At 40.4% G+C, this 15,897-nt stretch overlaps 1 protein-coding gene across 1 annotated transcript; it reads left to right on the top strand.

Annotated features, from left to right (window-relative positions):
- The first annotated feature begins 5,135 nt into the window (after positions 1 to 5,135).
- On the top strand, positions 5,136 to 7,846 carry LOC130467856 (60S ribosomal protein L17-2-like). Its single transcript, XM_056836811.1, has 7 exons — positions 5,136 to 5,255; positions 5,362 to 5,398; positions 5,501 to 5,541; positions 6,609 to 6,839; positions 6,922 to 7,024; positions 7,106 to 7,173; positions 7,586 to 7,846. The coding sequence occupies exons 1-7, from the start codon at positions 5,253 to 5,255 to the stop codon at positions 7,613 to 7,615; spliced, it is 513 nt and encodes a 170-aa protein (XP_056692789.1). The 5' UTR covers positions 5,136 to 5,252; the 3' UTR covers positions 7,616 to 7,846.
- Positions 7,847 to 15,897: the final 8,051 nt, after the last annotated feature.

Raw genomic sequence — 15,897 nt, 5'->3', positions numbered from 1 at the left:
GAATTTGGAATTTGGACTAGAAAATCCGGCATTTTGACGCCATTGGATTGAATTTTGAATTTCGGCATTTGCGCGTGAGGCGTGTTTAAGGGTTTTGAATCAAATGGAGTGGCACTCCTAAAAGACTTTAAATCGGCGATTTTGGATGTATGAAGTTGGAATGATGCTCCTAGGGGTTTGGTTTCCTAGTTGGAGGCTAATGGTTTTGCAAAGCTAGAACTCGAGGTTAGTCATTCACGCGTGCAAAGACGCCCACACAATGCACAAATAGCACGTTGTCACACTAACATGGATATGAATGCGACATGCAAAGTTCTCAACTTAAGGTCGGTCTAAGTTTTGTATGATGCAAGTGGTCGGCTTGAGGTGTCAAAAGGGTACTTGACTAAGAGGCGGATCCGGAAACAACTTGCACATCCACCTAAGGGACGTGTGTGTCGGCAAACGACCTCCATGCTTGACATCGGGAATGTCAAGCAAATGTCAAGTCTCGGTAGGCGCAGAAATGGTCACACACTTTGGTCATGAACCGTATGGAGAGCCACCATTTTGTTGCCCCTGGGGCTAGCCCGAATGTAGAACACATCCGTATTGGGCAAGGTAGAAATTCGTTTTGCACAAATATGGTTTTCGAAATATGCATGACATGCCTAGAAATTGAAAATTGAACATCGCATTCAGATATTGTATTTAAAAGGCTCGTTTTTCGACATTCGTTCTCAAGGTTTGGGAATGTCCTTAGAAATTCAAAAACAGAACTGACTCCCACTCGAAAACTTGAGCAGCATGGGCAACCAGCCACTGGAAGCCACTGTGCTGGATGCAGGCAGCGGCGTTTGGCGCAGGGACCTGCGCCTGGCGCAGGAGCTGGCATCCAGAACTTGAGCATGGCAGTGTCTTATTGCTCAAAGCATGCTCGTATTATTGAATATGAAATAAGAACTCCCCAATGGAGTCGCCAGAATTGTAGGGGGTTTTTTTTTCGTGCTCATTCTTTTTTGTATTTTCCCCTACGGAAAGGCTTGGAGCTTTGTATGTTTTTGGATTTCGAAGGAGTCACCACCAAACAATTTTAAGGGTCCTGTTTGGAAAGACCAAAGTTCACTCTTTAGTGGATAAGGCATTGAATCTTAGAAACGGATGGGTGAGATCCGGGCAAGGGAACGAGATGCTTATTCCGCGAGCCTTAAAAATTGTATTCGAGTGCATGGAAAAAAAAAGCGTTTTCGAATAACCCTTGTCATGACACTATGTAGGTTTGAACTTGGAATTTTAGTACATAGAATTTCTACTTGTATTGTGACCACTTCGCTTTAAAGTTAATTTAAGGGAACCTAAGACCGGTTGTCCAAGAAATTATATTTGTTAAGCGTGGTGTAACTTTGCATTTTGTTATATTTAGCATGTGAGGTGATGAAAGCAATAAACAAGTAAATGAACATCACAATGAATAAAGGAATTATTGAAAGTGCGTACAAAACCACATCATCTCAAAGTGAGATGAGTAAAGAATGCGGAATTGAAATAGCAAATAATAAAGGTGCGAAATTGAAGTGCAATATTGAAAGGCATTATTGAAATTGCGGTATTGAAGTGCATAATTGAAAAGGTGAGATATTGAAATTGAACTATTGTATTTGAGATCCAAACGCCAAACGACTTCTTAATAATAAGTGCGTCCGACACGGATTCAAGTCTAAAAATCTCAACTTTAGGAAAAGTTGCTCATCCAAAAGTGTCTTAGATTTTGGGCATAGAAATTGAACTTGAAATATTGAATCTTGAATATTGAACTTGAATATTGAACTTCGGAGTCTTGAATCTCAAAGATTAGACCTTTAATGTTAAAAAGGTTTCATATTTGATATGCTCCATAACTTGAAAATGATTCTAGTTTAAGGAAGTGATTACAAACAACCTTAAACATCATAGAATCTTGAAAATGAAACTTGCACTTGGATATTGAAATGAGGAGTCTTGAATCTCAAAGATTAGACCTTTTAATGTTAAAAAGGTTTCACCTTTGATATGCTCCATAACTCAAAATGATTCTAGTTTAAGGAACTGATTACAAACAACCTTAAACATCATGGAATCTTGAAAATGAAACTTGGACTTGAATATTGAAAAGAGGAGTCTTGAATCTCAAAGATTAGACCTTTAAATATTAAAACGGCCTTACCTTTGATTACTCCATATTTTGAAAATGATTCTAGTTTAAGGAAGTGATTACAAACAACCTTAAACATCATGGAATCCATAACTTTGTATTTGAATCATAGAAAGTGTTGATTTTGTAAAAATATGTGATTGTTGTAAGTGACACTTTTGAGAGCAAAAGTGTCAACTTTACTAATCATTTTGAAAGTGAAATTTTAGAAAACATAGTAGATTAGGATCGGGACTCGGAATTACCTAGTTAGGTTTAGGTAAGAATTCCTCTTGGAGCTCCCAATTGCTTGAACACTTGAGATTTGTATAAGAATTTGAAGTTTTTGTATTTGATTTTTGAGGGGGAATTTTAGAATTACGACGTTCTGATTGTAATTTTGTGCCCTAAAATGCTTGGAAATCAGGGTTTAAATAGAAAATTGGATGGCTAAACGCCAAGTGCCAGCTGCGCCCAACACAGGCTACGGCGCCTGGCGCCGCTGACGTTACACAGGAAACGCCAAGGCAAGGACGATGACACCGTCCTTGCATTTGGCTTTAGTGAGCGTACCTTTGTACGAAATGTACGAACTTTGGCACGTAGCATTTGCTTAATGGGTAAGGCTTTGATTTGCGACTAAAAACTAGCCGTTTTCGGGTTTTTCAATTCGGTTTTACGAGACGAGGCCCGGCTTGCTCGGTTTTGTGGGTCGGTGCCCGAATTTGGATTGCTTAGTGTCATTTTGACTGGAAAATGTCTTGTAAAATCAATGGAGTGGTTCATTGGGTGAGATTGTGTTTGTATTTTGAAATTGATTTTTGGAAATTGAATTTTGTACCGAGTTCAGTAATGGGAACGGTCTCGGGAATTTGGACTTTGGATCTTGAACTTTGGAATATGTTTTAGCAATTGGGACTTTCGCACAGAGTTGCTCCAACCACCTAGCAAGGATAATAGTATCGTCATCATCCCAAAGGGGAGACACGATTTAGGTGTCTACAGGTGAAGAGGAAGATACTTGAGAAACATAAGCATGAAAGAGGTATAGGTTTGCAAAACATGCAACGCTTCAATACTTCCTTGGTATACAAGAAAGCATGGTGCATACAAAACAATCCCCAACTCCTAATATCCAAGGTCCTAAAAGGGAAATACTCGTCTACACCAATTGATCGGGAAAAGAGTAATCGCAACCTTCATTAAGCTTCATGGGGATTTTCAATCCTATATGAGCGTCGTCCCATATGCATGGAGGCACTCGAGTGGCCATTGGATATGGTCTCCAAACGAGTATTCTGGACGATGTGTGGGCTACGACAACAAAGAGAGTGAAAAAAACGGGTATGAGGAGACCACACCCTAGTTTCCAAACTCATAATGGAGGATGGGACCTGGAACTCCAACTTAATTTGATCCATGTTCGATAAGGAGACAACAAGAAATATTTTGGAAGTCCACTTGACATAGAATATGATCGAGGACTCCTTTATGTGGAACTTCTCCAAAATATGGCCTTTTACAACAAAGTCAGGCTGCAAGTATCTCCAAGAATTAGAAAATGGAGTAGGAGATATGTCACTGTTCTGGAAGATGTTTGAAAACACCGTATCATACCATCATGGCTTTTATTTGGACAGAAAATAATTAATAAGGCATTGCCTTCGAGTACGAGCCTCAAGCGACGAGACATGGATACAGGTGAGTCTTGTAAGTTCTGTACCAGTGATACAAAAATTCTAGAGCATCTGTTTCGACATTGTGAGATAGTGAAAGAATTTTGGGCTCAGGACAGCTCGGTCTGCGAGTTGATCAAGCAAGAGGTCCGATCGGGAAATGGGTTAAAGATTACCTGAGACCATTCTGGAAAAGAGATGATGACCTCATTCTAAAAACCCAGGCCTTCTTCTCCACTCTTTGGAGCATTTGAGTGCATAGAAATATTGTGGTGCTCAGAAATACAAAACCAAACTCCGCCTCCATCATGGCCCTTGTTGGAGAGAACTTTAAGAGTAGTTCTATCATGGAAGATAGACAACAGAGGTGCATCTTTCGTGGAGATAATGAAAAACGACCTCCCCTATTTTGGTATATGGAAATCGAAGTGGGGTTCCAGCCACGTCGTTACTCACTGATGGGGGTTGGAAGCACGGTAGTGCAAGCACTACATCAACACGGAGAGCATGAGTTGGATGTTGTGCTATGGAGGGAAATGTGATTAGATTTGAAGGAAGTAGTCTAGTGATGGAAACAACACCCCTGCAAACTGAAGCATTGGCTATTTGGATGGGCCTAAAGGAGGTTTCCAGTTTGTACACAAGAGTCGAAGTCCTCATTGATAATGAAGACATAGTGCGAGCATTGAGAGACCCAAGAAATGCAAGCAAGGAAATTCACACCATGGTAAAAGATAACCTTGATGTTGTGTCTCATTTTAACTATTTTTGATCTAGCTCAAAAGGTTAGAAGACGGGTTTAGTTTTTCTTTCTTGATGTACTACTACCCAAAAAAAAGTCCTACCAAAACTCTATTATCTTAACACATTCCCTTATATTAAATATTATAGAAGAATAAAGACATATTATTGCTCTAAAAAATGGAAAAAAAGAAAGGATATCTCATATCATCTCATAACATGTCGGATTTAGGGGTGTACAAATTCGGGTTCCATTACCCATTTATTTTTGCAACCGTTATTTCAGGTCGCACATTTTACCGATTCATTTCGATTCGAGTAGGGTCAGGTACAATTTGGGTTAAGTAATTTTAGGGAGAATTTAGGTGTCGAGTCAGATAATCGGGTTATATATCAATTTTTCCATGTCTAAAAAGGATCCTATAGAAATCCCGATTCCTAATCATCCGACTCAAACTCAAACTTGACCCAATCAGCCCGTTTGTCAGGTGTACATATGGCTACTACTCCGTACTATACTAGCGTAGACTGTAAAGGCCCAGCCCATGTTTCAAAGAAAATCATGAAATTAGGGTTTTACGAATTCATGAGATACTGAACTCCCTTCATTCGGTCATTTCTATCGCACCCTCCGTTAGTTTTCTGGGACAATACTCCCATTAACGCCGCCGCATCAAGAACCAACAATGGTCTGTATTTCTCTCTCTTCTCCTTCATTCCAACCTCCTTTCTAGTTTTCTACTCTCATATTAATAATTATGTCCATATAATTTTGGGTTATTTGTAATTTTGCAGGGGAAGTATTCACAAGAACCAGTAAACCCCACCAAGTGTAAGCTTCTGCTGTATCGTTTTCTCTTTGTTTGTTGATCTATTTGGTAAAATAATTTGTTGGTTATGATTTTTTGTGTCTGAAATTGTATGAATTTTGCAGCTTGCAAGGCGAGAGGCTCGGATCTCAGATGTCATTTCAAGGTAATTTCGGATTATTTTCTGGGATTTGTTGATTATGTAATGTGGTTTTAAATGTTGGAATTCATTCATTTGTTCATGATGATTTAAAGTTTACTTTCATAGATAAATTTACTAGAATTAAGAGTAACATGGACTTAGTTTTTGTACTCTTGGCATTATCTGAATTCCGGAGCTTATGCTACAATTGTTTTGTAGTTGTAACTATTAGTTGAGAACTTGAGAGTATGAGAGTTTTGTGTGATGATCCATTAGCAGTTCACGGAGCAGGATGTTTTTTTCTTTCTTCTTTTTTGAATTTAACCTATCAATCAGTCAGCTACTTTACACGACATGGGTGATTTTTGCATAGCTTTTAGTTGAACGAGTTGGCCACCTTCTTGTTGCCGTTTTCAGTGAATATCAGGCCTAGAACTTTGCATTTTTTCGTAGTAACCTACTAACCTTGATTTACATGTTTTTTTATACCAGTTATTTTGCTTTCATTATCCAATAGTAGGGTTTTTTGTGCATCAATTTATATATTTATTTGATTGATGCTGTAATGTATACCTTTCGTAATTTGTGTTTATTCCGGAGACACATGGTGAATAAAAGATGAGTGAGTGATTCTGGTTCATATCATGTGTGAGTATTTTTTACAGAGCTTGCTATGGGAACAGCGCTAGGTAGTGGTACTAGATGTGATGTTACTTCTATAGACTATAGTAACTGATTGATGTTTGTAAGATAGAATTTAGAAAAGTACCTCAGTATAGTGAACAAACTGACAACTTCCTCAACAAGTAGTTTTTTCAAAAACCAAAATCTTGCAATGATAATAATGTTTAAGTTACAGGAGTTACCTGGCCAAGTTGTATTCACCTTCACGAAATTTCTTTATTTGGTAGGCTCGTCATAAATGTTTTTATCTTTCATTGTAGGGTGGAGTTGTTGATATGTTGATAATCTACTAAACTGTTTGTGATTGATCTGGTTTGGATGTACAATTGTATGGTTTTTGTAAATGAAATGATTACGGTTGTGGTACTGAGATTGTGTCTTGTACACTGTGCATTCCCTTCTTACAGAATACAAGAGAAACTGCCTTTGCACTCCGGAAAATGCCTCTAGGCAAAGCTAAAAGGTACTTGGAGGATGTCCTTGCCCACAAGCAAGCAATCCCATTCCGTCGTTTTTGTAGAGGAGTTGGGCGAACTGCTCAGGCAAAAAACCGTCATTCAAATGGACAAGGACGTTGGCCTGTTAAGTCTGCCAACTTTGTTTTGGACTTGCTGAAAAATGCTGAGAGTAACGCTGAAGTAAGGAACTCGGTTCTTCTAAACTCTAGGGTCCATATTTACTAATGTCTTCTCATCATGTTACTAATATGAAATTTTGTAGATGAAAGGTCTAGAAGTCGATTCCCTCTACATCTCACACATTCAGGTGAACCAAGCTCAAAAGCAGAGACGCCGCACATACCGTGCTCATGGAAGAATCAATCGTGAGTGATCACTTGTCTGATGATATTCATGTGTTAATTTGCCCAAGTTAAGCGATGGAACTGATGTGTTTTCTTTGTCAGCTTACATGTCACATCCATGCCATATTGAGCTAACCTTGTCAGAAAAGGAAGAAGCAGTGAGGAAAGAGGTAAACATTTTTAAACTTGTATTAAGACTCGTATGAAAACAAATAAGCCTCTATTTATTTCAATTTTCAAGAGAGTTTCTGTGAAAATTGTTTGTCAAGAACCTGAATGCTTGTTGAAAGGTTTTGTTGTAGCAAGGGTTCACGTGTGTTAATAGCAAGTGCTATACCTTTAATATACCAACCCTAGTATTAGTATAGACACCATCGAAGGTAAAACCTAGGGAATATAGCACGTAATGATAACGAAATTTGGATTTCCCACCAAAGCAATTTGAGAATCAAGAAACAGATAAGACAATAGTATTTCTTGCTACTTAGCCCTTGACACTGCATTACGTGTTATTTGCTCCTATACTATTTGCTAATGTTTATACTGATTACTCACAATTGTTTTGAAAATGGATATCTGCAGCCTGAGTCTCAGTTGGCCACCAGCAAGTAGAAGGGCGCTTCTTCTTTCATAGTAAAACTTGGAGGGTTGAGGAGTTCCTGTTAGGGGACTGATTAATTTTTGTTTTTACTTCTTGATAAGCCAGATGTTTTTTTTTACCTGTTGGTTTCCTATGGGATTTTGTTCTGTTGATGAAATGTTTTTAGTTTGCTACTACTATGCTTATTGTGATATGAGATTTAGAATACTATCGTCCTTGATCCAGATTACTTTAGATGATCATTGCTTTGTCTCCTTTGCGACTTGTAGTTTTTAAATATAGATTCCCACACATTAATTTTGAGGGACTAAGATGAATTTCAATTCTATCAAAGCGTGCTTTCTGAGTTAGTAAACTATACGTCTAACCTGGTATTGTGGAATTAAAATTAATTACCAGGTAAGCCCTTTTCCTGGCAGATTTCCACTTTTGTTGAAACTCCCGGATATATATATATTTTTTACCAGGTAAGCCCTTTATCCGTGGACAAGATTATATCTGGTGATACGACATGATCAGTTACGATGTTAGCACAAAAATTAGCATAACAAATTACCCCCAATTGTGATTTTGCAAAAATACTTTGAGCACATTTACAATTAAAATGATTTCTGAAAAAGAAAAGAACCGTGCAACCATTCCGATTTCAATAACTGCAACAATAATATATACCGGAAAAATCATAACATAACTCAACAAAACACTTCATAAATTCTAGATCTGAAAATTAGAGGAGAGAGAGAGGGCGAACCAATTTCCTGAGTGTTTTTCGATATGCTTTAGGTACTTCGTGCTAACTTTCTACGATTTTAGCTGCTTTTTTGCCGAATTCTTTCGTGCTATGGCTAAATCTAAGCAATTAGCTCCTAAGGAAAAAGAGAGAGAGAAAACCAAACCTAGGCGGATTACCGGCGCTTCGAACAATCCGATCTCCAATGATTTCACGGTGGAGCAGGGGGGAAGCTGCTGGTGACGTTCAACTTACCTTCATCGGCGATTATCACGGATACGTGGTTCTTTACGAGTACCAATTTACAATTGGGTTGCGACATCCCTTTTTTCCTTTGGTGCAGTCCTTTATGGAGGTTCTGATTCTGAGTCAAGAGCAACTACTGATGCCCCAGATTTGGCGGATCTTCTCGGTGATAGATTGTGTTACTTTTGATTAGGAAGCTGGGTTTGATTTGGCGGATCTGTTGTATACATATGATTTGAAGGTGATGGACTTGTGTCGGTATACGCTGGTGACGAAGTCAAAGAAGAAGAACTTGGTGACTGGTCTGAGAGTGAATGATAGGGGATGGAAGTCTAGGTTTATCTTCGTGGAAAAGAAGTCGTTAGGGGAAGCAGGTGACTGTATGGTAAAAGAATGGACTTAAGCTTACTTAACGTCGTCTTACTTTGTGTTGCTTTGCAGCTTCTAACGTCTCGCTGGTGGATCTGAACGTCGACTCGCACAGACGGAAATGTTTCTAAAGTATTTTGCTGCAGTCATAATGTGAGCCACTCCGAAGATTCGGAAGGTGAGAGGACAACATATATTGAGGAGGAGGTCGAGCAAGAAGATGAGGCTGATCAGTTGACAAGAAAGAGGAAAAATAATTTGCGAGAGGAACTTGTTGGGAATTCATCGTCGGTGGAAGAGGAAGACGACGTCGAGGAAGAGAAGGTAGGTGAAGAGGACATGACTAAGCAGTCGCGGACCAATCGACTGCCGACGACGTCGTTTAAATTCCCCCACTGCCCAGGAGGATAGTAAGGTCGAGGAGCCTATTGGTGGTGAGCATCAGGAGGAAAATGTGAAGGGTCCTTCTGCCTGATTAGTTTAGTTTTATTGGCTTTTATTTTAAGTAACAATGATTTTCTTGTTTTTGTGAATGTTTTTACTCGTCGTCGAAGGCGACGATGAGGTGCATGGATATTTTATTTGTTTTTGTGTGATGTCGTCGTATGGAATGGCGGCGAGTGATTGGATTTAAAGTAGGGGCCCTAGAGGTCACGCATTTTGGTGTGTTTATGAAAATGTGTTTTGTCTACTTATTTCTGTTTTGTGTTTTTGGCAAAGTGTTTAGGGATATTGATGTTGGCATGATGTCGTTGTCGTACGCAGTGTTATAGATCGATGTCACCTGTAGGGTACTCAAAAAGCGAAGTATGTGCACATAAAGATAGTACATGTGTAATGAGGCGTCACGCGTTGTGGTAATGCGTCGCGGTTGGATCCAATAGTTTAAGGGTCATGACCGTGGCGACGTGATGTCATCCTGGGGGTCGTTGCCTGCTGATGTCGTCTGATTCCAAGCATCGTTGGGGGGTGAGGTACCTACAAGAAGAACAATGTCACTAGGGGAATAGGCCATTGGGGATGGCAACGACCCTTCAATTCCTAAGTTAGTAAGGGGTGAGAGAAAAACCGAAAGTGATAAAATGTGTAAAGAAAAAGAAAAGAAATGAAATCTGATAAAATTTTGAACGACGAGGGTTTAAAAATGATATAGTTTGAGATAGGTGGCGTTCCAACTCTGAGGAACCAACTTTCCGTCCTTAGTGGCAAGTCTGAATTCTCCTTTGGCAATTATTTTATCAATCAAGTATGGTCCTTCCCAAGTTGGTGCCAATTTACCTGCATCTAACTCCTTTGTGTTTTGAAACACTTTGCGCAGCACCCACTCGCCTTAGTTGAAGATCGATCTTAGCCTTGACATTCTTGTTGAAGTTTCTTGCCACGACCCGTTGTTGGGATGCCATCTTGATTAATGCTGCTTCTCTGAGTTGTTCGGTCTCATCGAGGTTCTCGCTCAATTCCACTACGTTCTATTCTTGTGTCATCAATCGGTATCTTGAGCTGGGCAGTTTCACTTCTGGAGGCAGTACAACTTCACACCCATAGACGAGGAGAAGGGTGTCTGCCCCGTCGCCGTCCTATGCATCGTCCTATTGATAGGATGGAAGAAAATTCTTCTACCCAATGTCCTTTTTCGCGTTTAGTCGCTTCTTTAGTGATCCAATGACTGTCTTGTTGCTTGATTCTGCTTGACCGTTAACTTAGGGGTGCCTTGGTGTTGACGTCTTTAGCTCTATGTTCCATGTCGCGCAGAAAGATCTCGTCTTGTCGCTTATGAATTGTGATCCGTTGTTGCATATTATTTTTGATGGTACGCCAAACCGGCGTATTATAAAATAACATACTTCTTTGTCTCTTACTTGTTGGAACACACCCTCTTCTATCCACTTAGAGAAATAGTCTGTTAGTGCTAACATAAAGACATTTTAACATGGGGCGACAAGAAATTTTCTAACGATGTCCATGCCCTATTTGATGAAAGGCCAAGGCGTCAAAGTAGGATGTAATAACTCAGATGGTTTATGTGGCATACCTGTGTGCTTTTGGCATTTATCGCACTTGGCGACGTACCTCATGACGTCTTTGAACATCGTCGGCAAGTAGCACATGTTCCTTTTGATTTTGGATGACAAGCTCCGTCCGCCTGCATGGCCACCACATTCTCCGTCGTGGTATTGCAAGAGAATCCTTCCCATTATGTCTTGTGTGCACATCTCATCATCGTTCCGTCTGCTGACTTCTTGAACAAAACACCATGCACAATAACATATCGTGATGCTTTTAAAAGTATTTTTCGGGCTTTGAGTTTATCGTCTGGAAGGGTTTCATGGATGTGGTAGTCAAGGATTGGTTTTGTCCAACTGTCTGTGTTTGTGGTTGTCATGACGAGGTTGCCGTCTTATGAAATATCTTTGTCGATTGTGGGTGACAGTAAGTGTACTAGAGGTATGGTTGAGAAGGGTTATTTTCTGAGTGCTGATCCTAGGATTGTGAGTGCGTAAGCTTGTGTATTTTGGTCTCGTGGGACTTGTTTGATGGAGAATGAGTTGAATTGTGGTTTTCTTTTTGGCTGCTTCGAGTTAAAAGGTCATTTTGAGGTCTTTAGCTTCGTAATCTCCATTAATTTGGTTGACGATCAATTGGGAGTTGCTGAAAATGTTGAGTCCTGTTGCTCCCAGGTCCTCTGCTAGCGTCATTCCAATGATCAACGCCTTGTATTCTGCTTCGTTGTTTGTTGCCCTAAAGTTGCAGCAAATGGCTTGTGCTATCATGTCCCCTTATGGTGACTTCGGCATGACGCCTAATCCTGCACCTCGGAAGTTGAAAGATCCGTCGACGATTAGTGTCCACGTTCCGCCTTTATCTACGTTGTTTATGTGATCCACTTCGTTGTTTCCTACCTCTCCAAGTCGGGGCTGAACTCGACCACAAAGTCAGCTAGGGCTTGCGACTTCACTGCCGCCCTTCGCTGGTATTTGACGTCGAACCCTCCTAACGCCATTGTCCATTTCTCCATGCGACCTGTAAGTTTTGGCCTACGCATTACATACTTAATAGAATAGTTAGCCATCACCACTATTTTGTTGATTTCGAAATAATGCCTTAACTTTTTGGCAGCAATGACGAGTGCTAAAACAAGTTTTTCTAGAGAAGCTTACCTGGTCTCTGCGTCTAACAGAGACTAACTGATGTAGTAGATGGGTAACTGTTGTGTCTCGTCTTCTGGGGCTAGCACCGCGCTGACTGCTACAGGACTGACGACAAGGCAAAGTTGTAAGACTTCAACTTCCTTGGGCTTAGACAGGACGGGTGGCGACATCAAGTATTTTTTAAATTTTGCAAAGCTTCCTCGTGGTCGTCGGACCAGTCGAACCCTTAGTTTTTTCCGTAAGACGTCATAAAATAGCCGACATTTGTCTGACGGCCTCGAGATGAATCAATTTAATGCCACCACTCTTCTTGTCAAGCGTTGTACCTCTTTGATGTTTCTAGGTGATTGTATGTTGATGATCGCTCGGACTTGGTCTGGACTTGCTTCGATTCCTCGTTGGGTGACGATGTAGCCCAAGAACTTTCCTGCAGACACTCCAAAAGAGCACTTAGTAGGGTTTAATTTTCCTTAATATTTCAAAGGATTGTCGTAGGTGCTCCACGCGGTCGCCTGCTTCTTCGTTTTCACCAACATGTGGTCAATGTAAACATCCATCGTGTATCCAAGATGGTCCTTGTGTTAGGTTATGACAAATATAAAGAATATATTTCATGCGGAAAAACCATAAAGCCATGAATCCAAATTAATTGCCACATAGTCAATTAGCATAATTAGGATACATACATTGTGATGCGTGCCTTGCCTAACTGCTCCCGAACCGAACAAGAACAAGTTTTAGGACTCCAAATGTCGCCCATCCGTAGATAGTCCACATCACGTTCGGATCCACCTTAGATTCAATTAACTTGAATATTATCTAAGGTTTTATGTTTATTCGGAAAGCTTAATTATTAATTTAGGCAAATTATTAAATTCTTTCTTGAACTTAATCTATGTGAATACTTATTGAATTGTGTTATAAATTGTGATTATGAACCATGTATTTATAGGGTGGAAATAACGGAATTAGAATTCTACTAGGATTCCAATAACTAAATCCATTAGGATTCTAGTTAAATTATATTATTAGAATTTAATGTTTAATCAAACACTAATGTATTTCAGATTTAACAAATTATCTAATTTGAGTAGAATTAAGAAAACGAGATTTACTTCTCAAGGAAGTAACCTAGCCGGACAAGGCAACGCGTGGCCCTTGTGCCCACGCTGCCGTGCCAGCCCGCAGCTTGCTGCTCGCAAGCCCACATGGTTGGCTTGCTGCTCGCTGGCTTGCTGCTCGGCCCAGCTGCTCGGCGCGCGCACGGGCTTGCTGGGCGCTGGGCCTTGCGTCTAGCAAGCTCGTCCGTCGATCGTTTCGTACGTCGCGCTTTCGATTCGTTTTCCGATTCCGGAATTCATTTCTGATTCGAACAATATTTAATATTTCCGATTCCGGAACTTATTTCCGATTCGAACAAATATTTAATATTTCCGATTTCGACAATATTTCCGATTCCGGTAATATTTCCGATTCCGGCAATATTTATATTTCCGATAATATTTCTATTTCCGATAATATTTTCCGATACGTACCATGTTTCCATTTCCGGCAACATCTACGACTTGGATAATATTTATATTTCCTCCGTCACGATCCATATTTCCGTTTCCGGCAATATCATTATTTCCAGAGTATTCTTTATTTTGCCTTTTGACGATTTCAACTCCCACTGGAACCGATATCCGTCGTTTCCGAATGTTCATAAATAGAGTATTTAATTCACTTAAATACTTGATCTGTTCACGTACTATTTGTGTGACCCTACGGGTTCAGTCAAGAGTAAGTTGTGGATTAATATTATTAATTCCACTCGAACTGAAGTGGCCTCTAGCTAGGCATACAACTCACTTGATCTCACTGAATGATTAACTTGCATAATTAATTAATACTGAACCGCATTTATTAGACTTAGCATTGAATGCATACTTGGACCAAGGGCATTATTTCCTTCACCTTGTACATCTTGTTGACTATTCGCTGGTATGTTGCACCTGTATTCTTAAGAACAAAAGGCATGACTTTATAACAATATATTCCACTATCTGTTACAAAGTTGTTTTTTCTTGACCCTCGGGGTGCATGAGGATCTGGTTATATCAAGAATAAGCATCCATAAATGCTAGCAACTCGTAACCGGCTGTGGCGTCCACCATAGCGTCTATGTGCGGCAAGGGAAAAGGATCCTTAGGGCATGCTTTGTTGATATCAATGAAGTCTATGCACAACCTCCATTAGCCATTCTTTTTGCTGATGACGACCACATTTTCTAACCAATCCGGGTACTTGATTTCTCAAATTATCCCTGTTTCGATCAGCTTCTGGACCTCTTCATCTATGATCTTGTTTCTTTCAGGTGCAAACTTTCGTCGCTCCTCTTTGATTGGCTTGAAGTTGGGGTCGACGTTGAGCTTATGAGTGATGACTCCTGGGCTGGTTCCTGTCATATCTTCATGCGACCAAGCGAAGTAATCCAAGTTTTCTGTAAGGAATGCACTATCTGACTTCTCATGTCGTCAGGGAGTGACGCCTCAATCCTTACGTCCTGGTCTAACTTAGCTGGGTCCAAAACAATTTCATCGATCTGTTGGCCATCCGGCTCGTCTGATGTTTGCAGGGGAATAGAGCTAAATACATATTAACATGTGCGGAATAATCCCCAAAGCCAGGAAGCATGTATAAAGTGCAGATTAAGCAAACTTACTTTCGAAGCGTGTTTTCCCAAGTTTAACGATTCACGAACACGAGCAAAGAACTCTAATTGTCGTTCCTCTAGTTGGTTCACCGACACGTTCAGATCCGTCTTGAGATCCGTAGGTTAGACGTCACCCAAGAGTTTGTGCTTTTGGGAAGAACACATCCATGGAGGCTAAGAGAGAATTAAGGTTTCTCTCTCCTCCTTAGGGTTTGATGTAAACTGAATTGTGTGTAGAAAAACATGTGTTCAGGTTATTAGAATAACCTAAACATTTAAGCTAGCTAACCGACCAAGGCCTAAGGCCATGGGCCGACCAGCAAGCCCACGAGGGGCATTATGCACGCACAACAACATGGGCTGCGGGCCGCGAGCTGCTGCTTGCCTTGTGCCTTGTCCGCGCGCGCCACACAACAGCGAGGCCTATGGGCCAGCGCTGCATTGCCATGCACGCTGCGCCCATTGGCCTTGCGCTTGTGCGCTCCGGCTCGTGGGTTTCTTTCGTATTACGAATGAATTATCTTTCGATAACTTTATTAATGGTTTCGTACTTGACGATCTAATGCCGTACGATACGATTTTTCGTCTCGCCTATCTTACGAACGCAATACGATATACGATTTCACGATCCAATGTTTAATTGTATAATTATGTTTTCCAAACCAATTTCCCGAAAAGCTATTAAATGAATTTCCTATTCATTTAATCCGGTGGTCTGTTACATGCCAATGGTGTGACCATATAGGTCCAACCAAGAGTAAGCTGTGAGCCTAATATAGATTAGAACTCACTGATCGGAAGCATTGCTCCAGGTAGCTGTTCCGATCACTTGATCTCACTAACTTAATTGTTCGTAATTAATCTGAACCTTAGTGTGCACCTTGGGTGAAGGACATATTTCCTTCAGTCTCCCACTTGTCATTCAGACAAGTGTGCATTCCGATTCCTTTGTCTCTTGGTGTTACTTACTGAACATAAGGTAAGATACTAGCCATCCTTATTAGGTCCAGAAGTGTTTCTCGAATTACTGAGTTCAACTGTTAAACTTTTACAGAAGGTTAAGCCTTAACCATTCTGAGCACGGCCATGCATTTTCACAGTATC

Source organism: Spinacia oleracea, chromosome 2, assembly GCF_020520425.1.
Source record: "Spinacia oleracea cultivar Varoflay chromosome 2, BTI_SOV_V1, whole genome shotgun sequence".
NCBI lineage: Eukaryota > Viridiplantae > Streptophyta > Magnoliopsida > Caryophyllales > Amaranthaceae > Spinacia > Spinacia oleracea.
Note: the sequence above shows the minus strand (reverse complement) of the source record. Positions and strands in the feature narration are given on the sequence as shown.